This window comes from Labrus bergylta, chromosome 14 (assembly GCF_963930695.1).
Source record: "Labrus bergylta chromosome 14, fLabBer1.1, whole genome shotgun sequence".
NCBI classification, from domain to species: Eukaryota; Metazoa; Chordata; class Actinopteri; order Labriformes; family Labridae; genus Labrus; species Labrus bergylta.
Window position 1 is genome coordinate 8,813,301 of NC_089208.1, and position 22,887 is coordinate 8,836,187.

Here is a 22,887-nt window from a genome sequence, read left to right on the forward strand (position 1 = left end):
GGGTTAACATATTTGCAGGCGTGTGTATGCATATCAAAATATCTAGATGCATTTGCAGATCAGTGTGCAGATCTACTATGTACACATTTGTAGATCTGTGGATCCATTTGTGGATCTGTGTATGGATCTGTGGATCTATTTATTTAAAACAGTTTGCACCAATAAAAACCCCATTGTATTCAAATAAGCAAGTTAAACTTCGAACTCATCAGTTTGTTGTTGTCGTCCACAGAGGAGGCATATCAGAGTGGACAGGGAGTGCTGGTGCACTGCCAGGCCGGCGTGTCCCGTTCTGCAACCATCGTCATCGCCTACCTTATGAAGCACACCCTCATGACAATGACAGATGCCTACAAATACGTGCGAAGCCGGCGCCCAGTGGTGTCCCCCAATCTCAACTTCATGGGCCAGCTCTTGGAGTTCGAGAGGGATCTCAACTCGGGCGTGACTCCTCGGATCCTGATGCCTAAACTTAATGGCGTTGAGACGCAGGTGTGAGAGAGGTCAGCAATCAGGTGCATGCAGGTTATCTGTACCACAGATCAAGACACACAAGGTTTAAGTGGCATTAAGAAGTGTAGCACATTTTCTGAAGACAGACATGATGAGAAATCTCACAACTGGAAAACTGGTTTGGCAATTAGTGCACTTTTAATACTGTGAAATATGAGACAAAGACTGGATGTGTCGTTAGTATAAGTAGTAACTCTTAGACAACAAGAGCTTCATCCAGTAAACTGTTTATAAGATAATGTGCCAATATTTTGAATAGACCTAACATCACTCTCATATACTGTATACCATTTCCTTTTTTTGTAATGCCTCATCCTTTTGGTCCTTGTTGTTTACATTCACAGCAGCACACAGACATTACATCGATGCATGCAGCACAGGAACGCAAACAGCGAGCGGATCACTGTTAATGTTCTACTTTATCTACAACAACTCTCTCAAGTTCCTGCCATATGTAGCAAACACACAGGTTATAACAGTGCACTTTAAATACCATAAATCTGTTAAGGATGTGAAGAATTTGTCACACAGACCTCAGTTACTGTTTGGGTTACTATTATCATGTGTGTGTGTGTGTGTGTGTGTGTGTGTGTGTGTGTGTGTGTGTGTGTGTGTGTGTGTGTGTGTGTTTTTGAAGCTGTGCAATAGAGAAGCATGGACCTAGTTGTTGGTAGCATAAATTGAGTAGCATTTACCCTGGTTTTACAAAAGTGACAAACAGCTCATGGAAATGAGTAACACTGGGTTCATTTCAGGGAAGCAACCCTTTAAATGGACCAAGAAAAGGTTTGATCATTCTGTGCACCTTTTTGAGTTAGGCACTCACAGTACAAAAACTTCCATCTTTTTTTCAAACTGCAGGTTGAGGCTCTGATTCAGATTTTTACTGCAAAACTGAAACAATAACTCATCAATACCGTCAGAGATTGTTTTTATGCAACACTATGATTAACAGTATTCAACCGGAGGATTGGGGGAAGCAAAACAACAGACCTTCTCCAACTGTGCATCATTTATTTTCTGCCTAATTCAGAAGGGAAAATGATGATTTTGTTTTTATGCAATTTTGTGTAATAATCTTGTTCTTGTTTGGTGTTTAGCATGTATCAGTCCTGTACAGGTGCACAGACAGAAACGTCCTGACATTTAAAGTGCACATGATGGTTTGATTGATTAGAGATGACACCGTTACATTTCACATCCTGTTTAACCCTTTCTGGAAACACAGAGCCAAACTACTCTTCATTTGTTTGGGTGTAGACATTGTGTCAAACTAAAAGCTTTGATATTGTTTATTTTTTTACCTCTCATGAAAGAATGAAGATGTTGTCCCCATGATATCAAAATGGTATCATGATACCAATTTGAAAAAATATAGTAGCATAGCTTGAGTTATCTTATCTTAATCATCCCGACTCTGAAAGCCAAATCTACTTTATATTTAATCATTTTGATACTTTTTGAAGGAGTTGGAAAACAACCGTTTTTCAGAGATGATGTTAAAGTGAATAATTCAAGGTCTTTACCCCTAACCATTCTTTTGCCTTATTGTCTTTACTAAAGTCCTGAACTGTGGCCCTCATGACTATGCAGTCGTTTTCAAATGAAGGCTTTTGTTCGATTAGAAAAGGATACATGATTCACTGTGAACTCTCCACTTAGTACACAATAAGTTACATCTGAAGGTCATCACTAGGCTGAAGGAGATACTTGAAGAGAGAAAATCCTGTGCATTACACTTGCTTAGCGTCACAATGTTTTGGTCCCTCTGGACCTTTGTCAAGTGTGCTCTTTTCTCTTCTCTCTTTTCAAGGCTATAGTTTAATGTCCTGCACCTACTTCATGAAACAGTTGGATGTGCAAACACCTAATTTAAAGCATTCAAAAGATACCTACAATATGAATATTGCTAGACTTCTTTCTGCACTAGAGGCTCATAAATCAGCTCTGATGTGTGCAAAGTCAGAGCAGAGTGTGATCTTTGTTGTGCGACAACAAGCTCTCGTATTTGTGTCTGTAAAACAATGTGTGATGCAAACTGCCGTTTATCTTGCTTTGGCTTGCAGGATTTTCAGTGCATCCAACCTTTCTCTTCCTTATATATCAGTGAATTCACTGTGTGGGAAAGAATCAATGATTGATGGAGAACTGATGTTTTGTTATGTGTCAGATGGAGACCTTTTTTTGCACATTTTGTAACATACTGTTTAAATATGCATGAGTTAGCAACATTTGTAAAGAAAGATTCAGTTACTGTATGCAAGAGTGTTGTAAGGGGGGGACACATTTGTGTTATTTTTGTGTTTTTTTCAAATGCATGGTTGTGCAGTCTGAGAGGGCGTGTTACCAGTGCAGAGATTCAGCACACTTTGAAGAGGGGAGGTACTGTATATGCCCACTCAAATCCAAACAAATTCAGAGTACATGTAGCTGAATAAATCTGAGCTAGAGATGACAAGCTTTGTTAGTATTTTCTTTTCTTTTTTTTTTTTTTTTTTTATGTTTCGTGTCAAAATTGCCCCTTTCCACATTTTGAGTCCTGATTTAAAAAAAAAAAAAACATGTGTCTACAACCGAAATGCCTTCAGTTTAGCCTTGTGTCGTTTAATCCTCCCTTGGTGCCATATAAAGTTAAATGATTTTGAATTTTGCTCTCTGGGTTAATTTTTTGGCTGAGTGACTTTGATAAAGGCTATATATTTTTCTACAATCAGACTTCTTCATCGTGTTAGGATGCACAGATACTATAACTGTGTATATGCAGATTTCTTTTTTTTTTTTCTTTTTTTTTTTTTTACATGGAGCTTTGTTTTGTATGAAAGCCCACATGGGCAGAATGACATCTTCCAACCGTGCAGTGATAATAGGAATATTCAGCTCTGCTGTACATCTCATACAGTTTCACTGTTATCAGACCTCACAGGGTCAACATACCGTACTCCTGTTCCTCGCCTTCATTTCAGCTGGAGAAGCAAAACATGCTGTTCACTCCTCCAGCCTCTCCAGCTCCGGTCACAGTAGGTGTAGAATTAACCTTTGAAGAGGGCCTGTTGTTATTGCTCCTTGATTTTTATACATACTTTATATGCAAACTGGCTGTTAAAGGTTCTCTTTAACTCCACACTGTGCCGATCTGCTGTGCAGTTGAGTCAGTGCCGACCTGAGTCGTTTGTACTTGAGAGACACATTGAAAGAAACAGAACATTTTCTCTTGAACTCCTATAAACTGAAGAGCCAGTGTCTCTGTGAGTGTGTTTAAAAAATCTTCTGCCTGTGTATTACACTTGAGAAGAACTGTATTAATGAAGAGGACGTTGTATATGTGTGCATTGCTTATTTGTGGGACCTGAGTTATTCCTGTTTGAATTTTATTGCTCATTTTTAAACATTGTGTTATTCCCTGTACCAAATATTGAACTGTAGGATTCATAGGAATGATGAAAAAAAAGCAGATCACCTCCTTCCTTTCTATTGGGGGGTAAGAACTCTTCAGGTATGATTCTTGTTGTAAAGCTGTGCTGTTTCACCCTGCCGCCTCACCTCCTCCAGAGACCCAAAATACTCATGTAATCTAACCTGTGATGCTCTCCTGCTGTCCTCTTCCTTTTCATAATGGATTGTTTCTCTTAAGTGAATCCAGTATTTTCATATTGTAGTAACTGTACTTTGTATCTAGACAAAGTTTTTACCTTTCACGCACTGTGACTAATACAATGCTGCTATATCACATCGCTATGGGTGACTGATACAAAGTGGGCTTGAATTCAGTAGCCGTGCTTACATTGTTTTCAATTCAATCCAGACTTTATTGTGCTTCCTCTGCAGTGTTTTTAATCTCAGAGCAAACTGTGTGGGACCTCGAGCTGCTCCTGTGGGTCTTGATCTAGAAGCTGATAGAAATGAGGCAAAATGTAGCAGAAGCATTTGTTCAAAAGACTATCTGATTACTCACTGTGGTTCAATAAAGCGGTGGAGTTGCTTTTTCTTTCAATTGTTAATTCGGCAGAATTGTCCTTGTTTAGAGTTTAATACTTGGTTTAAGTTAAACACAGTATATGACATATAAACAGCAAATATGGGACATTTTAAAACCCAATCTACACTTTGTCCTGAAGTGACAAAACAGTTTAAACATGAATCTTGTAACTATTGAAAAAGTGCATGTGTATATGCTACAGGGAATACATGTGCAGTTTACTAATGTCTGCTTTAAGGTTTACAACTCCTAAATCATTTAAAGAAATGTAAACAACACTAGCGACATGGCTCTATAGGGATGCCGATGGTTGTTTGTTGGTTGACTCCTGACTGAGATTTACAACATGTGCAAACATGTTTTGTTTTAGAGTATAATCCTACAGTCCAAGATGACTTCCTGTCTATTTCTGTTGCACCATCATGAGGTTGACTTTTATTTTTCATTCAATAATCTTGACAACTTGTGGATGGATTGTAAAAACATTTTTGTAAAGACATTCATGATCCAAAGAGGTTGAGTTCAAAAACGTAATTCTTCCGATCTACTGTCTGGTGTCACCGACAGATTTTACCTGCTAAACTATTGACATCCCTATTAGCCTTTAGCTCTACTTTTTTTTTTTTTTTTAACTAATTTGCTAACGTTAGCATGCTAACACTAATTATAACTATAACAGTAAATACTGGCTTAACATCAAAGTGCTATCATCACCGCTGTGCACATGTTAGCATACTGACATCAGTATTCAGCTCTAAGCACCGCTGTGTACGTCCAGATCGGTTGTACAGTATTATAATGTGCTTCTGTCAATGAATTCTAACATGTAAATTAACATTTCCATGACACAAATCTGTACAAATGTACACACACAACCTGTAGCCTGCATGTTTCAGTCGGAAATGTTCATTTGAGTTTAGCCCAGTCATATAACACTGCTTTATTTTCATAAAGATACACAATCAACAATCTACCAGACAGAAATATGTCATTCATTTGACAAAAACATTTAGTCTAAAGTCAAATGCATCTGTTGCTGAAACTAGATGCATCTGTTGCTGAAACTAGATTGACAAAGTGAATACCTGACAACAATAACGCTGTTCAAATGTCCGTGATACAAAGGTTTTATCCCGTACTTTTTAGAAAGAGAAACTTAACTGTGAAACAGCCAATGCTAACCATTCGGAGCTGGATTCATTTGCCTCCTTCTACAAGAAAAGATATACTTACTGCTCTGTGTGAGTAACAACCTCAGTTCACACCTGTACTTTCTCTTCTATTTCTTCCATGTCTGATTAGCAGCAGCTGCAGCAGCAGATAAAACCAGTCCCTGTGTGGGCTTGATTTCCTATCAAGTGATTTCCATTGCTGTCTTGTCTTCTTTTATGTTGTTTTAAGCTGAATATGATAATGTTACCTTAAAGCATCCCACAGTGTGCTGTTCAGAACCTGATGGCTGGATTGTGAAGTTGTTCTCCATGTTCATTTCTAGTTAAAACACTGGAACTGGCTCTTTTAATAATAAAAAAAAACAAAACTGAATTGTTATCATTTTGGAGAGTATATGTCGTATTTATTTATTCATTTATTGCCATTTTTATCTGTGACCGTGCTGAAAAGGGTTAGTGAACATCCAATCAAACGGTGCACTGTGATAGGCTAAAGTTCACTGCTGCCCACTGATCAGCACAACTCCATGAATGAAGCCAGGAGTGTCTATTTGGAAAGTATCGAGCAGTTACATTACCGTCAATACAAACAACCAATTGCAATTGATGATTCAGATGATCACCCCACCCAGATCTGCTTCGCTCATCGTTACATAAGAGCTGGTTTGGATTCACAGCTGTGTGATCGAGCACCCGGGGGTGGATCGATCAGTGAGAGAGGTTAAAGCAAACTCTCTGTCTGCCTGCAATACGTTCTTCGAATTAAAAGCATGATCAGTGTGTGCCAGTAATGACTGATTTGAACTACATGACAAGACTATATTTCATGACGACTCCTCAAAATGTGACAACAACTTTCAGACTTAAATCTAAACCTGCTTCTATTTGTATCGTCGCCAGAGGCTGCTCCGGCCATATGTCCATATAAGGATAAATCCTTGTTCAACAATAAAGTCCAGACTGAAATTATTCTAAAACCTTCCCAATGATAGCCCTGAATATTGGTACAGACGTCAATGTTCCCCTCAGGAAACATTGTAAACCCTTCACTTTTCATCTAGCTCCACCATCAGGTCAAAAAAAGTAATTTCACCAGTTAGCCAATGACGTTCCCATTAGCCTGTAGCCTGTGTGTTCAGTGCCAAACATGCTGCTATTCTACTACAAGATGGTGAAAATACTCATAACATGCTTTATATCATAATGTGAGCTTAATGTTTGAAAACAGCTCAGCTCTGTCGTTTGTTTTTCAGAAATTTAACATCAGTGAAAGCAGCATGGAAGAAAACCAGATGAATGGATCTGTTTTTGACATTTTAATAACTTCTTCAATAATTGTACCAAAAGTATAATGTTGCAACTAGAACATATCTGGAAACTGCAGAGATAGCTTTTCAGGAACATTAAGTATATATATAAACATCTGTCAGAACAATTTAAATATATGGTTTTTAATGTTAACAAAACAATGGAATTGACAGGAAATCACTAATATAATACAAACAGGATATTCATTATTGAAATTTATTGAAACAATAAGAGGGCATCAGGTGATGAATGTCTGAAACATATAACCATCTGCACTGTTGTAATTTGGCTGTGGTTACTAATGCAGAGACCCAGCTCATTGTGGAGAACGTTTAGATATGTCATTGGTTTTAAAAAGGTCCCAATCCTCACTGGTCAACACTCAGATCTACACGGATAATGCATTGTGCATTTTGCACGCCAATATGAAAACTGCACTAAGCTTGAAACATTTTAAGCTTTTCAGTGTCAGTCAGCCATCCGCTCCAATCATGCAATCAATAACCCAAATGGTTTGAAATGAAAATCGTTTACCAACATTGTTGCAATATTTATTGACATCAACCTTGAGGCAGACAACGGCACTATCTGCTGCATGGATTCAAATCATAATGTCAACCACGTATCGTCTGGGTTACACATGTTCTATCTGAGAGGGCTCTGACAATCTGACAGCATGGCACTGAGAAGACAGCTAAAATGTCTCATTATGACTTCTATTTTTACTACGAGACTCATCAAAGTTTTTCAGTCACTAAAATCTGTCGAATTTAGCCCAGTACAAATAAAAAAAGAGTGAGAAATCAAGTGAGAAGTCTCAGGGTGCTCCTAAGCTCTGAGGTCTCCAGACATGAAGGCTCCAGTGAACCAGAACAGTAATTAGGTTCCAATTAATTAAGGATAAAAATTAAGTAAAAATGGATCAAGAGTTAATTAATTTCATATTTATAGTATAATAGCTAATTGAAAACTCAAGGAACTAAGTTTGTTCCTTGTTGAAAACATGGCTTGACTCCTGTGGTATGAATTTTAGTCGACCTATCTTGCGTTTCCATAATGAATGCCTTCCCCCGGCTGTGTGTTGCTGTGCTGTGACAATGTTGTTATTATTATTACTATTATTATGCAGGCTTCTTATTTAATGGCTAATTTGGTGGCCGACATGTTAACTAAACACTCTGAATGTAGCAGAGCACCTGCAGAGATGAACCGGGAGCTCTCGTGGACCATCTGGTGAGTGTTAAAGACACGGCCCCATACAGTCATGTTCAGGTTTGCACCTGCTGTCACTGTTTTTTTTAGAGATATAGAGCCAGGACAGAAAAAGGTTCATAAGGATTACAACTGGTTCTGAAACTATACAAGTAATGTTGCCAAGTCCATGCTTAATTCAAATGTGGGTTTAAACTGTATTTGTGTTTCCTTAAAACCTGTTTAAATGTGTTTCAAAAGATCAACACACAGAGAAGAAGTACATTATAAAGCAGAAACAGCCACTCTATACTGTACATGTACAGACAAGACAACATTATATAGGGATATATATCAAACAAGTGATGCATGGCTGCACATTTTCCCTGTTAACACATTCATCAACAAAAGTTAGAACTCAATCATAATCAACAGAAGTTTTTGCTTTAGCATATCTATACTCAGTTTTGGGACCCACATTTCTTAAGTGAGTTGTTGGTTTCTAAAGTTTTTAATTACCAATGTATTGTTAGTTTAAGTTTAGTGGTTTGTGCAAATCATTTATGTGGGTCTATAAATTAAACTTACTCACCACTTAACTTCTTTTTCAGCTTCTAGACGTCTGAGCTGTGGTAAGAAATGTCTAATCAATCCTTTAGAGGTTGAAAACTCAACAAAAAGCTCCAAAAATCCAGCTTTTAGTCAAACTTTGAGTGTATTGAACTGAGAATGACTTATCATTTATTATTATGAAAGCTGTTTTCTGTTGTTTTATGAAGATGGGGGAGTTATAGTTGTACATAAAAAAAGATACTTGTTCAGAGAAACGTAAATATCTGCAGCTAATATTATTATTACTATTATTAACTGCAAACACATTGACTGTTACTTATGAACAAGGAGTTACAATTAATCATAAAGTTTTTGGTTCTTATTTGAATGCTTTAGTGGAGTGAAAGAAACATTAAATGTTTGTTATTTTTCTGAGGTTTAAAATAACATTAAAGTGGTGCTGTTTGGAGTAAGAGGGCGTCATGGTTTAGCAGGTTGGAGTCTCAGATCTGAACGACATGATGAACAACAAAGAAGTTAAAAGCCGGACTGCTCCATGTGAAAAAAGGTTTGCTTGATCAAATCATGAGGTTTCTGTTTCCTGAAGATTTTCTGTATTTTCGCCTCCTGCTTTGTTACTTCATCATCAGATATTTGATATAATGATGTTATTAATTTAACCTGTGCAGTATCAGGGTATTTATATGTTGGCTACAAGAAAAGACAGTATTTAGGACACAATCAGAGTAGAGGGATCTTTATCTCGTTTGGAAAAAGTCAAGTTAGTTCATCTGTTTAAAATATCAAAGTAAAATCACTGGGTTATTTCCCTTAAGAGACATCTTATCTGTGACAATAAATAAGGTTCTACTCATTAAAAAAGCTGAGGTACACTTGATCGAAAAAGCACACTAATATCTTTCTACACTTTTTTTTTGTGAGTAATTTATTTATTTCCATCTGTTTGTCTAAACCAAGTTCTTATTGGGCTTTTTTTTTTAAAACCTAAATTTGACTCACCTCAGAAGAGCTGAAAGGTTAGACGTGACCCTGCAGGCTTTTTGCAGATCAATGATGCAGTCATCTCTGCCAGCGTCATCCAGCAGATGGAGTCCTTAAACTGCAGCTAATAAATCCAAATAAACTGTTCACCCTGTCCTCATGACGTAAGTCTGCAGTCCCAGAAGCAGGATAATGAAGACTAAAATCAGTCATTTCAAACAAGATAAAAGCTTGGTGTTGACATCTAAAACAGTGGGTGTGAAAATCTTTGCACTTTGCTCAGACATGTTCATCAAAGCCACCATCTAACAACGCATGTCATGAATTTATTACAATTTCTAGGCAGGCTGTTTATTTTTTATTTGCTCTTCACACATACTCAATATTTAGTTTTATTTTAGTGGAATCAGAGTTACAATTAAACCTTACAAAAAAATACAACACAGGTTACATTAGAAGCAGTAAGATAACATGAGATAAGTTACTGCCGAACTCCTGAAAATAATAATAACAATGAGTAAAAGGAAAATACAAGGAAGTCAAACATATTTCTGTAATGTTCTAATATTTGAGCTATTACCGCTATTGAGTGGATTGCTTTGATTTGTTTGGGTTTTTTTAACTATCAACCATTTTAATCATTAAGGTAGATAGATACCTGTAAGCCTAGTTGTAATCACGTGAAGTTTTGTCTGGTTATTTGGACAACAAAAAGTTGAAATGGTGTCTCTTCAGGCTATGATTATTGTGAGTCTATTCATTTTCAGGGGTTAGGATTATACAATGACGAATAGATCAAATAATTTGCATTAATAACCATTATTTTTAGCTGCAGGTGTGTACAAATCCTTCCACAAAGTGAGCATCATATCAATAATAATCTTGTTGCAACATTAGGACTATGGCATTCACTGTATGGCCGGATCTTATAATATTGGATAAAGTAGCAACAGTCGAAAGCCAGGGTATTTTTTCTACATCTAGAAGCCTCATACAGGTTACTAGTAGACAGAATTTCTTAAGTGAAATAACTAACTTAAGGAAACTATTCAAGGGAACAAATAGCCTCTATTTGGCAAGTTAAATAGGCTAAGCAAAAAGAGTAAATTGTATTTAAGTCCAGTTCTCAAACGACGGCAAGCGCGAAGGACAAAAGACCCCAGAACGTAAAACAGCCTCAAGCAAACAGAGATGGTACAACTACAAGATAAGTCACCGCCAATAAAAGAGTTGAGGGAAGGTAATGACAGCGCCATTAAAGTGGAGTAAAGCTAGCTTTTGCAAAGATGGCTTCTGGACGTGTTGTTGATTTTCAGCAGCGCGTTGTCGTTTGCTTGTCTGCTCGAGCCCCTAATAATGAAATCACGAGGACAAATATTGATCAAAATTCGCTATAATGTAAAATGATCTCGACATTAGAGGTGCACTTCTCTTTACTCGACGTGCTCTTTGATCTGAGAGCATCATAAGAGCCTACAGACAAAATATAGTCTGCTTTTCCTTTTTTTTTTAAATTCCACTTTTCTTTCCATTACCCTGATATGTAAGAAATCAAATGATCCTCTTATCTGTAGCACTTTAACAGATTGATTAGGAGTAGAAATTACACAATTGAAACTGTGATGTAAACCACTTAGCCAACCTGCAGCAGTCCCCATAGCAACAGAGGAGAGGGTGGGCATCACATAAAGCACAGAGTCACTTAATGAGTCAGGTCTCTGGAGGTCACATCACATGCTCAATACTCTTCAGCACTACAAACCAGAACCACAGACCACATAGATGATCCTTTTTTGTTATAGAGATTGAAACCTGAGAGATTCCAGTTGGACCCTTTTTTTCCCTGAGTAAGAAAGTGGTACAATCCACCCTCATAAGAAAAGCCTCACACATGGTCCCCCCCCCCTCCCCCTGTCTGGCAGGTACCACTCAGCACAGAGGGGGTGTTCCTAGTCAACCACCACAAATCTAGAGCTCATTGTGGCAGAATTGCAGTGCACCGGACTGTACAGAGCAGGGTACCATCCAGGCTGTTGTCTGTGAGGGGTGGGGTCCGGCTACACTGATACCACCAAACACAAGCTCACAGAGGGGACACAGAGAGGCAGAAAAAGGGAGGAAAAAAAGAGAGAAGAGGGGGGAAGACTGCACCTGAAGAGGAATATAAAACGGGTAAGAAGGAAAGGGGGTGGATGGAGGGAGAAGAAAAAAAAAGACAATGGGGAAAGGTCCAGAATGTTTCACACAGATTCGCTGCTCGCCTTTTTTTTTTTTTTCCCTTCCTCCTGTTGACAATTCATCCTAAAGGATTTTTTTTCCCATCTGTGAATTTTTTCTTTCATTCATGTACACCATTATTCACCAATTCATGAATTTCAGTGTTGCTGCAGCGCTGATTTCATTCTCCTTTTGGTATCTGGTGGTTAATCTTGCTCGTGGTGGAAGAATCTGTGGGCCATGGTGAATCAATCTGACCATTTGGCCCAGTTTACATGTTGTGTCTGCATTTGATAACATGTATAAATGCCTTTAATGCCGTAAAAGATGACATGATGTAGCAGCTGTGCCGGTTCGACCAAATATTGATAAATATCTGTGTTTCATTACAGGAGATTGACTTGTTTCATGCTCACTTTGATGGTGGCCAAATCTTTCCAAATCCTTTAGATTTGGAAAGATCAGTGAGTAGGAAATAATGTTCTTTCATTTTTGAGTATTTATTTTAATGTTAATAGACAAAAAAAAGCTATATTGTGAATTCTCTGAAATCTCAGGTCACGCAGTTTCTTTTATTTGGTCAAACAAACAGAACAGTGCATTAAAGACGTATCGATCCCGTGCCTTGTAAACATTATTAGAACCTAATCATTGCTTCTAAATACATTTAATCTGAGTTTTGTTTTTGTGTAGGATTTCTGGATCAGTCATTTCCCATTTAGGAAACTATAAAGGGTATAATTTCATGCAATTTCAAGCCCAAAATGTTTGACATGTTGCTGTGTTTGTGCTTGTGTTTGCTAGAATGAAAGGAGACACCCCAGTGAACAGCACCATGAGTGTCGGTCAGGCAAGGAAGCTGGTGGAGCAACTGAAGATAGAGGCTAGTTTCTGCAGGATAAAGGTAAGACAATCTGAACGTCCTCACATTTAAAAAACACGGCATGATAGAAGCTAATGATTCAATCAATACAGAGAATTAAATGACACTGTCAAACTTCATTTGACTTCCAGAAAAGCTTCATTGAAGATCATTTACTGTCAAAACACTCAGCTCTTATTTTCTTGTGTTGCTTCAGGTCAGGTAGTTCATGTCAACACAAAGCATAATAGTACTATGCTGTTTGTATTACATTAGCAATAGCACTGCACAAGTCAAACTTTGCATCAGATAAAAAAAAGACAAAGTTTGACTTTGATGTGGCTCCTTTTTTTTCTTCTTTTCTTTTCTTTTTTTTTTTTTTTTACACATAAAGCCTTAAATCAAAGCTGAAAGGCACAGGGAATAATTTGACAGACTTGAATAATCCAGTCTGCTTTACACATCAAGGAAGGAGGCTGTGACCTTCTCAAAGCTAATTAAAGCCAACGCTTCCTGTTGGAGACTTACCAAGGGGTATTTTCTTCCATAGCGCGTCAAAAGCTGCTCAAAAAAGCAGCTCCTGAAGAAAAGAACATCACATAAAGAGGAGACTAACATAACTCTATCATTTATGTTAACATGTTTTACACTTTTCAGCTCATGCCACTTCTGGAAATGCATCATTTTAAAGAATAGTTTGGACAGATGTGTTCACAGAATATTTCGCCCTGTTAGTAGTACCTACCTTGTAAAACTGGCACATGTTGGGGGGCTGCAAGTGTGGATGGAAACAGATAAAGTTTCACTTCAGACTCTACAAGGAATGTTTCCTGCCAGCCCCCTAAAGAAATGTCTGTGTGATGTGGGTGTGAGCAGATATGCAGGAGATGACGTTTATCTGACGGGACCGTAGAGCGACCTGTGTGATCGTCTTGCACGTACAGTGAAGCTGCTTCATACCCCTTTCTGTTTACAAGTAGGTTCTTCAGTACTCATTTGTTGAAACTGAGAACAGGTCCGCTTACACTCGGTAATCAAAGGTGTCATACAAGCGTCTGACTCTGACGCTTTGTCCAACATTTCAGCGTTGTCCTTTTTAGGTCGTGCAGCTTCCTGAGACCCTGCCCCCTCCTGTCTGACAGAAGTCTCCCACTATTAGGTTCATCTGTGAAAAGAAAACTCAGGAAGGTTTCAGCGTGAACTAAAAAGGTTCAGTAGATCATGCGTGAAAAATGCTTTTATTGAGAACCTTTAAATCCTTTGAAAAGAGATTACACCATGAGGCTAAACATACCGTGTTGTAGGACTGAAAGAGGATGCAGTAAGCACTCATTAAATGTTTTCTATTTTAAAACATATTAACAATATTCATGCTTTTTTTAGTATTTATAAAATGACTAATTTACTTTCTCTCTTTATTTCATTTTCTGCTGATATTACCTTTGCTGTTTCCTCGTTTTTGCTCATGGTCTCTGATTCCTCTCTTCACGGATGTATCATGATACCTTTGCTACAACAAACATCTGGTTTTCTTCAGATGAATTAACAAGTTCACCTGCTCTCCCTTTTGAGGTTTATGTAGAGCATCCATTTGTCAATTATATTTCCGGAGACATTTCAGATCCTCAGTTGGGTCCAGATTTGGCATAGAACAATTTCATTTATTTAAAAATAAAATACACTTCACAAACTAGCGGAAGATATGTTGTGAGGGGTTGACCTCCACTCATTCTATATATTCATCATGAAAACTGAAATGAAAATAAAAAGCAATGCTCGTAGAAATTAGATCAAAACAGTGGATGAAATACTTTTTCTCGAGCCATGTGGTGCCATAACATACTGAAAAAATGTATTCTGAAGAATTCAAGTAGGGGACAATATCATTTATTTTCACTCTTAGACCAAACCCTCATTTTCTTAATAAGAGCAATAGAGACAAATTTTATCTATTTTATTTATGACTTTGCTTACACCTTATGTTTTAATAGTCTGCTGGTAAATAATCAACATTGTCCTTCAGTCCTGAGGAATATTGGTCCAAACAGAAGGTTGTCATATCAGAAAAATAACCAAAATGAGGGCGTCTCACTTGTAAATATCTTTATAGGATGGACACCAAAGTCATTCAGAAGCCAATCAGGAATGTCTCCGATTATGCTTAAAATGTAGAGAAAAGTTGGCCAGTCAATGAACAAACACAAAACGATTATTTATTATCCCCCCACTTAAAAAAGAAAAAACAGTAGCCACAGCCATGAGTTATATTATGGTAAGCTCAAGAGACTGAAGAAGTGTTTTCAGGTAATCTATCATGAAGTATGAAATAAATCACAGTGTAGAGCTGGCAGAGTGTGAAGTTATCGTTAGCTATAAACAAATATTACCCCAAAAAAGTTAAAGGAAGTAGTTTCATGCCAAATGTTTTAGGATTTCTACGACCGTCTCAACAGTCACAGAATGTCAGGAGGGGGTTGCAAGCTGAGCTGTGGCTAATGCTAGCTTATTTTTAGCCTGTTTTTGGTGCTCTGCCTATTTTTAGGTTAGAATTTAGAGTACTGAACCAGGCCATACAACGATAGATATCATTTCACATCCATTAAGAGTTACTTGTACATAGATTTGAATATGTAAATGTGTTTATTTTCTTGATGGCCAAAACTCAAGTCTAGTTATTAGTAAGAAAAACAATATATTAGAGTTTCTCAGTGAGTAGCTTAAACTATCTGCTGTCTCTACCACAACCTATAACACTTAGACTGGGCGTGGTGGATTCATCAAAGGATGGCCTTTATTTCATTTGTGTAATAGACTAATGTTTGAAAACATTTTAATCATATGCATGATTCTCCTTTCATCCAATCCTCCTCATCACCTACAGGTATCAAAGGCCGCAGCCGACCTGATGGCGTACTGCGACGCACACTCCTGCGACGACCCCCTGATCACCCCCGTGCCCACCTCAGAGAACCCTTTCAGGGAGAAGAAATTCTTCTGCGCTCTGCTTTGAGACCAATCAGGGATTGTTGTGATTTCAAGTACAGCTGTACAGTGTGTACATGTATGTACAGTGGGTACATGTGTGTACACTTCCAATTCAAATAAGACGTCCATGTACTATAGTAACCTTGCATAAAAGCTGCCGATGTACAGTAGATCATCAATTACAACAAAACGTCTAGATCCAAATTCTTAAAGTGCTAGCGTCTGGTCTCAGAGTTAGAGGGATAGAGCAAAAGACAGCGTGGGGATTTGAAACAAAACCTTAACATTTAATCAAATAAAGACTCATAAGTATCCAAAAGATATAAAAAAAAAATAAAAAAACTGCTTTCATGATACATACATTTCATGCTCATTTATATATTATAGGTAACTGCCAGAAAGGAATAGTTTGAGCATCATCAAGTGTCTTAACAGAGTCGTGTGGAGAGTTTTGGATTGTGGTGGTGCTACCGATTTTGCTCTAACTGGGTCGATCTGAGAACTGAGAAAAGACAAGCCTATGTTACGTAATCAACTACTTCATATTCACTAACTGACAGTGTTTCCATTTGTAGGAGTTGATTAATAGCATTTAGATCTCTCTCCAGTGCTGAACCCCATCCATTATTTTGTACTCTTTGTTAACTCTTGTTGGTCCTGTTTTGGCAGTTTCTTCTACAAGCTGCTAGCGAGTGGATAATGATCATAAGTTTATTTATTTATTTATTTAAATGTCTCATTTCTATACTGTTGCTGTAGTGAGGATGTGAACGTGTGTGTGTGTGTGCGTGCATAGGTGCTACTGTGAAGCATTGATTCGGATCATCTGATCACTGTTAATCAAGATTTTATAGCACACAAACCCATACTTAGGAAAATAACACATTCCAAGGGTTAGAGACAATAAATGTAGAATCAAAGCCATTCAAGCTCAATGAAAGCGATTTGGTTTAGGAGTCTGTCATAGGAACAGTTTTCTATTTCTTAAAAGGCAAAATAAGTCGTTACAATGTCGGTGTAACATCATCATTCGAACCAATCAGAGGGTCTCCAGAGCAGAGGTTTCCAGGAAATATGGAGCAGCCTAACGTCTCTTCTCATTCAGGAGGACGGGCGGGAAGGACGTGAGAATTTTAATTCCCATTTTCTCCATCTAGAGTTCAGGCAACACTTGAGTTCTGCTCTCACATATTGTCTTCATGTTATCTCTGACATCATAAATGTCATGGACCCCCCCCCCCTGCTCTGGAACCTTTGGAAGCGTAATCAATGGGTTTTCAGTATCTTGCCAATGTGAAATTAGGAGCTTTGGTGAAAAAGTAAACATAGAATATCATGCATTGAAATAAAAAAAATCCTGTTACCAAGTGTCCTTTGTCATTTGATTTTATTTGAACATGTGAAAAACAAATATGCATGTCCAAATGTGATGCTTGCTTTTTCTTCATATTGTTTAGCAGTATTTATAAAAGCTGAGAGGTTTCACAGTAAAATAAAAACACATCAGTCAGTATTTGTTTTAACAAGAAGCTGCTACACAGTAATAACATCTTTAAACAGCTGGTGATGAATAATGTACGCGACACAATCTGGACATGCACTTCTGCTGATTTTATAATTCCTCTAAATTGAAATGACACGAGCATGCATTAAGGCATTTAACGTTTAAAAAGACACACGTCAAACTCAGCTATGAACACCTGACGAGGAGCTTTCCAGATCCATTTAAAAGTCAGGGATTTATCATTTGGAAGTTTTGGGATTTGGATTTTAATTAGAAGAGTAACACACACACACTTCTTATGAAGCGTCATATACATTCTCTCTCTTCGGTGTTCATAACAAAAGTGGGTAAAGTTTGATTCAGATGGCTGCCATTAATCTGAAACTCAAAACAAAGCTAGTTTCTCCTCATTGTTACACCAACAAGTTAAACCAATCTGAACGCTTTACTCTCAGCACGTCAGGCGTGAACAAAATGCTTTAAAAAAAATACACTTAGCAGTAATGTCTAGCTTATCTGGGAGACATCAGTAACGTAAAGTCAGCATCCCTCTCATCAGCAATAGACCGACAGCCTTCACTTTGTTTGTATTGTTTGCATCTTTACTTACACACATTTCCAACTTCAAGTTGAACAAGCTTTAGCAGACCAGAGGGCCTCGTTCCTTTAGCGTTAAAACTTGTTATATAAAAAAACCGTCCTGCTTAGATGGCATCACATTAGTTTAAAGGTTTAGTTTTTTGTGTCACACATAAGTAATATCCACTGCAAGACACCTCATCATTGAAATGATGGTGCACTAGTAGAGCATGATACTAAACCGTGATAAAATATGCTCGTTAGAAAAATAAAACTTACATCAACTTTCCAATGGCTTTAAAAAAATAAAAATAAAAAACAAGCAAGAGAGCCAAGAGTTAAATGTGAGTGTGAATATTAGTCAAGATTGTACAGATACATCACATTTAAAATAAAACAAAAGGTTTAATACAGAACAAACTAGCTGTGTAATGGTTCTACAGTAAAATCTCAGGAAGTGACAGACAATGCATAAACCACACGTTTAAAACTCAGCTTCTAACAGACAGCACATGTGATATATGATGAAGCTCCTTAGTAGACAGCAGACGTGAGCTTGTCAAACACAGGTGTACTAACGGTCACAAAGGCTACAGCACGAGTAAACCCTGATGGAAACAAGTCATCAATAATAATGTTAGCTACACCTGTGGTCTTACTGCTTTGACATGTCAAGATGTCAGCAACGCATCGATTTAACAATTATTAAAATTACATCAAGGTCTATATTAATTGTAGCCAAAACTGGGGGGATTTCAGAAATTCACAAATGGTTGCCAGTGTACTTTAAAAACTTCCTTTGTGTGTACAGTGTCGGTCCAAACATGGTGCAGCAGAATTGAATCAAGATCAGTGAAGAGGTTGTGTACGGTGTTAACTTCAGAAGTAAAAAACAAAAAACAAAAAAAAAAAACCAAGCCCTATGCTTTATAAGAAGGCGTCACACCATTCTTTCAGACAGCCATAGCAGTCACCTTGTTGTTTGCTGTTTGCTCCACATGTGTCTTTAAGCCAGTCCCGGAAGAGCTCCTCATCTTTCTTTAGCACCAGGAACTGCCCGAGGACAACGTACGCCTGTGGGGGAGGAGGTGACCACACAATAGAAAATCTAATTAAGAGAGGAATGCTAGTAAGAAAGTCGTTACATCAATGATCTCATTGACACGTAGCTGAAGTTTAAATATGAATCTGTGAGAAGTTCACAGGTAGGTATTTTGTGTCAGCTCTTTAAATCACACAAAATCAAATGAACTGGAACTTTTAATGACACTTTTATATAAAGGATGAATTGGTCAAAATTATGGCACAAATAAATACCTGCCAAAATCCACTGAAATGTATGCTTCTAAATTGTTTCATTCATTACTTGTTATTGGCTTAACACTAGAAAGACCAAGGCAGTCATTTTGATTGTTTTTTAATTTTGCAATGTAATAACTTACTTAAAATAAAACCTATGTAACTGCAGGACCATGACTTTTCCTAAATGTGTCTATATTTTATTCTAGCATTGTTATTTTATCAAAAACACAAAACATAAAATACTTTTGAGTATTTCTACCTTGAAAGTCCATAGCGGTCATATTGACTGCATGCATTACAGCCAGTGTATCATTTCAGTATTCGCTACTTTTTCCCGCTCTTGAAGATAGAGGTGGGCGATATGGGAAAAATATCATATAACGATTTTTTTTGGCAAAATCACGATCACCATTTTATCACAATGTTTTTCATACTGTTTAGACAACTTTGTAAGTTACTGACCAGTTCAACCAAACTTATTTCCCTGTATAATGTTTTTAAATGCACAAAAACTGTGCTGACAAGTTTAATCTATTTGAAAAACATCTTTGTAGGAGGCCTGGAGGTCTCTCACCCAGAACATCTTTAGCAACAGAAATGTCTTTCCCTGAATTTGATCGATATGTATGCACAATTTGAAGGTTTTCCTCACCACTTTGAAATTATGATTTAGTTATGTGTCCTCTTTTTATGTTCATCAGGAACATTTTCACGCAGTGATGCATTCATTTAAAAACATGTAGACTTCAAGTTCTTGTGTTTCTGTTCTACAGCTGTAGCTTCATACAGGCTCTGCAGCCTTTGTTGTTTTTTATGACATCATTGGACTAACTTTAGTTTTGTTTATATATAATCAAACATAATAGAGAATGTGTTCATTCTGCGACACATGATCAAAGTAAGTTTTACTGACAAGAGTTTAATTCATAGAGGGGGCGGGACATTGTTGATTGACAGACAGACAGTCACCATGGTTACTCACTCTCACCTGCCTGCTGCTTTGTAACATTGTTTAGCCTAATCCCTATAAATTCAGTTATCACAACAGGTGAGCTTCTGGTGGAGAGGCTTGATAGTAACTTTTAAAAACCGAGAGAGAGCAGAAAACATCCACAGCAACATTTTAAACACCGGGGTTAGATCTCCACTCACTGACTGTCTGAGCTCCTTCCTGTCTGTCTCTGACTGTTAACGTCTCTCCGTGTCGCTATCTGAGATGTAGACTGATCTTAACTGTGTACACTATGCAGATAAGTTAACTGTTGCTCACAGCGGGTCGGTTTGGATAAATATCAGAACAGCTGAATATAACCGAGATGGAGTTGTTTTTGCAGACTTTACTTTTTAGTTTCGTTTTCACCGCTGTGGAGCAAAAGGGGAGGAGGGAGACGCGTCTGTGTCGCAGCATAAACTGCAGCATGATAGAATAAACACATTAGCCCGGTTCTAAGCTCTCTCTGCTTTGGCAGATCGGCAGCAAGTTAAAATCCTTCACGATCTAATATCGTTATATCGCCCACCACTACTTGAAGGTGCGCATCGCTGTTGTAGTGTTAAAGACAACAAAAAAAACACTTACAAAAAAATGATCACAGCAAGGATGAGCACCTTCCTGGCAGTTAATTTTGTTTGCTCATACTGTACAGCAAGGGAAAGAATTCAAATATATCTCACCTTATCAAAGCCCTTACTCTCCAGTCTTTTGCCAAGAGCTTCTCCAATGCCTGCCAGAGCCATCACAGGCTTCTCGCCCATGGGCTCTGCCACAAAGTCTTTATGCTTTTGGGATGTGGACGACATGGCTGATGTGCGTAGGAGGTATCAAATCAACAGCTTGTAACTGAAACGCAGACAGTGCAGAAGATATTACTACCGTACATAGTGAAAATACTTCACATATTAATGTAAGCACATCAGTTAAATGTTTCCCCCTTCACTACGTTTCCAAAATGTGTATCTGAATGAACTCTGGTAAGTAGGTAACCGCTTTTAACAAGTGACCGTCAGCTTTAAGTATTTTCATTCACATTAGATGCAGGACCTGTAGTATTAATGTATCTCTATATAAGCTTAGCATATCCTTAATAATAACACTTAACAATTGAATACACATCAGTTCTCCCTGACAACAGGGTATACAGTATCAGAGACACCAATCTGTTGCTGCCGTCAGACTGCAGATTCAGCCAGCAGGACAAAGAGGATGAGGAACTCATTTGTTCCTGCTGCCATCACCTTTTTTAAACCACTAACTGTGTCGCCTCTGTTTCTTATCTATTGTATTTATTTATTGTCCTTTCTATGTTGTTTGCTCATTTCGGGCTGTATGTATGTATGTATGTGTGTGTGTGTGTGTGTGTGTGTGTGTGTGTTTTACTGCTGACTGTAAAACAAATTGCCCTCTCGCAGAGATAACAAAGACAACCTTGAACCAAGCACCCATAATTATAAGGCAACATTTTCATTGTAATAAACAGGAAGAGAAAAAGACATGACACATGTGTTTACACAAAGACAAAATTATAGAGTTTAATTGAATGATAAATGTTGAGGAAAAAACACAAATAAAAGGTTTAAAATGACTGCAAATGAAAGGAATGACACCATGCACATCTTATCCCAAGAGAGAGATTCACAAAAGCAATCAGATGAGTGTTTATAAACCAGGAGAGCTCACAGAGCTGAAGGTAACAGAGAGAAAGGCGCGTTTTCTAACAACCAAAAGTGAAACTGTGTAGTTTCAAAAATGCTGCAACTACAGTTTATTCTATTGTACATGTTAACATCTTCACATAGTCAAACAATTGAACGCATAGAGTCACAGTAACAATGTTTCCTCTCTTTCTGTTTGACGAGGCTGATAAATAACCAGAAGTCAGTGCTAACAGCTTTAGCACATGTTCTCATGCCTCTAGATTTACTCTGCATTAAAGCTAACTGAACAAACACAGCTAACCTCTTACTAGAAGATGTGTTCTCGTTTTTTAAAAAGCCTGCCGTGATCTTACAGTATCCCTCGCCGTCGTAGTGTAGTTTATAAGAAACGCAACGATAGCTAGTTGCTAAGAATTTCGGCGCCTTCATTTTCACTGGAGGCTAACTTAGCCGGAAGCTAACTAGCTTCATAATGAGTCTAAACTATAACCTGCTTTTTATTTCACACGCATGTTATTTGCTTGATTCATGGCCTTCACACAATACATAGTTCCCGTATAACTCACCTCTCAATGTCGCGTCTTGGCTGAATATCGCCGTAGTTCACTTAACAATCAGTTTAGGTTTCGTTTCTATCCATGCACCGGCGACTACAATGCACTGCGCCTGCGTCTTGCGCCCTTCCCTTACGTCACAAGATTTGTTCCAGTGTTGCCAGATCTCGCGAGAGGAACGAGCAACCAGCTCTATGGAAACAAGCCCAAAAACAAGCGACCTGGCTCCTCAAATAAACAAAATGAAGCCAAACAGGGTTACCTAACCTACCACAGAGTTTAAAAGAAAGGTCACCAGATCGGGCGGGCGGGCTAACCTAAGAAACGGGGTTTGTGGACTGATCCTGGAAATGGACAAACTATCGCGATCGTGTTTGGCTTTATTGTGGAGTACACTCAGTTTACTGCACATTGCACATGTTGCACAAGTTTACTTTTTCTTTAAATTTTATTTTATTTTATTTTATTTTATTTATTTATTTATTTATTTATTTTATTTATTTTATTTTATTTTA

General features: G+C 37.8%; 2 protein-coding genes across 2 annotated transcripts in view; one reads left to right on the plus strand and one right to left on the minus strand.

Moving 5' to 3' along the window:
* The window catches only part of si:dkey-175m17.7 (uncharacterized), a 36,539-nt gene extending 19,393 nt beyond the window's left edge, over window positions 1-17,146 (plus strand). The window contains exons 4-7 of the mRNA XM_065963145.1: window positions 233-492; window positions 2,843-2,895; window positions 12,736-12,835; window positions 15,675-17,146. Of these exons, the coding sequence (XP_065819217.1) occupies window positions 233-492; window positions 2,843-2,895; window positions 12,736-12,835; window positions 15,675-15,803 (542 nt within the window). The 3' untranslated portion in view covers window positions 15,804-17,146. The remainder of the gene's footprint in view (window positions 1-232; window positions 493-2,842; window positions 2,896-12,735; window positions 12,836-15,674) is intronic.
* A 2-nt stretch (window positions 17,147-17,148) lies between these two features.
* On the minus strand, window positions 17,149-22,524 carry banf1 (BAF nuclear assembly factor 1). Its single transcript, XM_020643320.3, has 3 exons — window positions 22,385-22,524; window positions 20,838-21,003; window positions 17,149-18,935 (listed from the first exon to the last, which is right to left on the minus strand). Exons 2-3 carry the CDS (start codon window positions 20,961-20,963, stop codon window positions 18,789-18,791), a joined length of 273 nt encoding a protein of 90 aa, XP_020498976.1. The 5' UTR covers window positions 20,964-21,003; window positions 22,385-22,524; the 3' UTR covers window positions 17,149-18,788.
* Window positions 22,525-22,887: the final 363 nt, after the last annotated feature.

Coding starts and splice junctions, on each gene's coding strand:
- banf1 (XM_020643320.3), bottom strand. CDS start 20,963: ATGTCGTCCACATCCCAAAAGCATAAAGACTTTGTGGCAGAGCCCATG. Junction 18,936..20,837: donor AGAGTAAGGGCTTTGATAAG/GTGAGATATATT, acceptor CCTCCCCCACAG/GCGTACGTTGTCCTCGGGCA.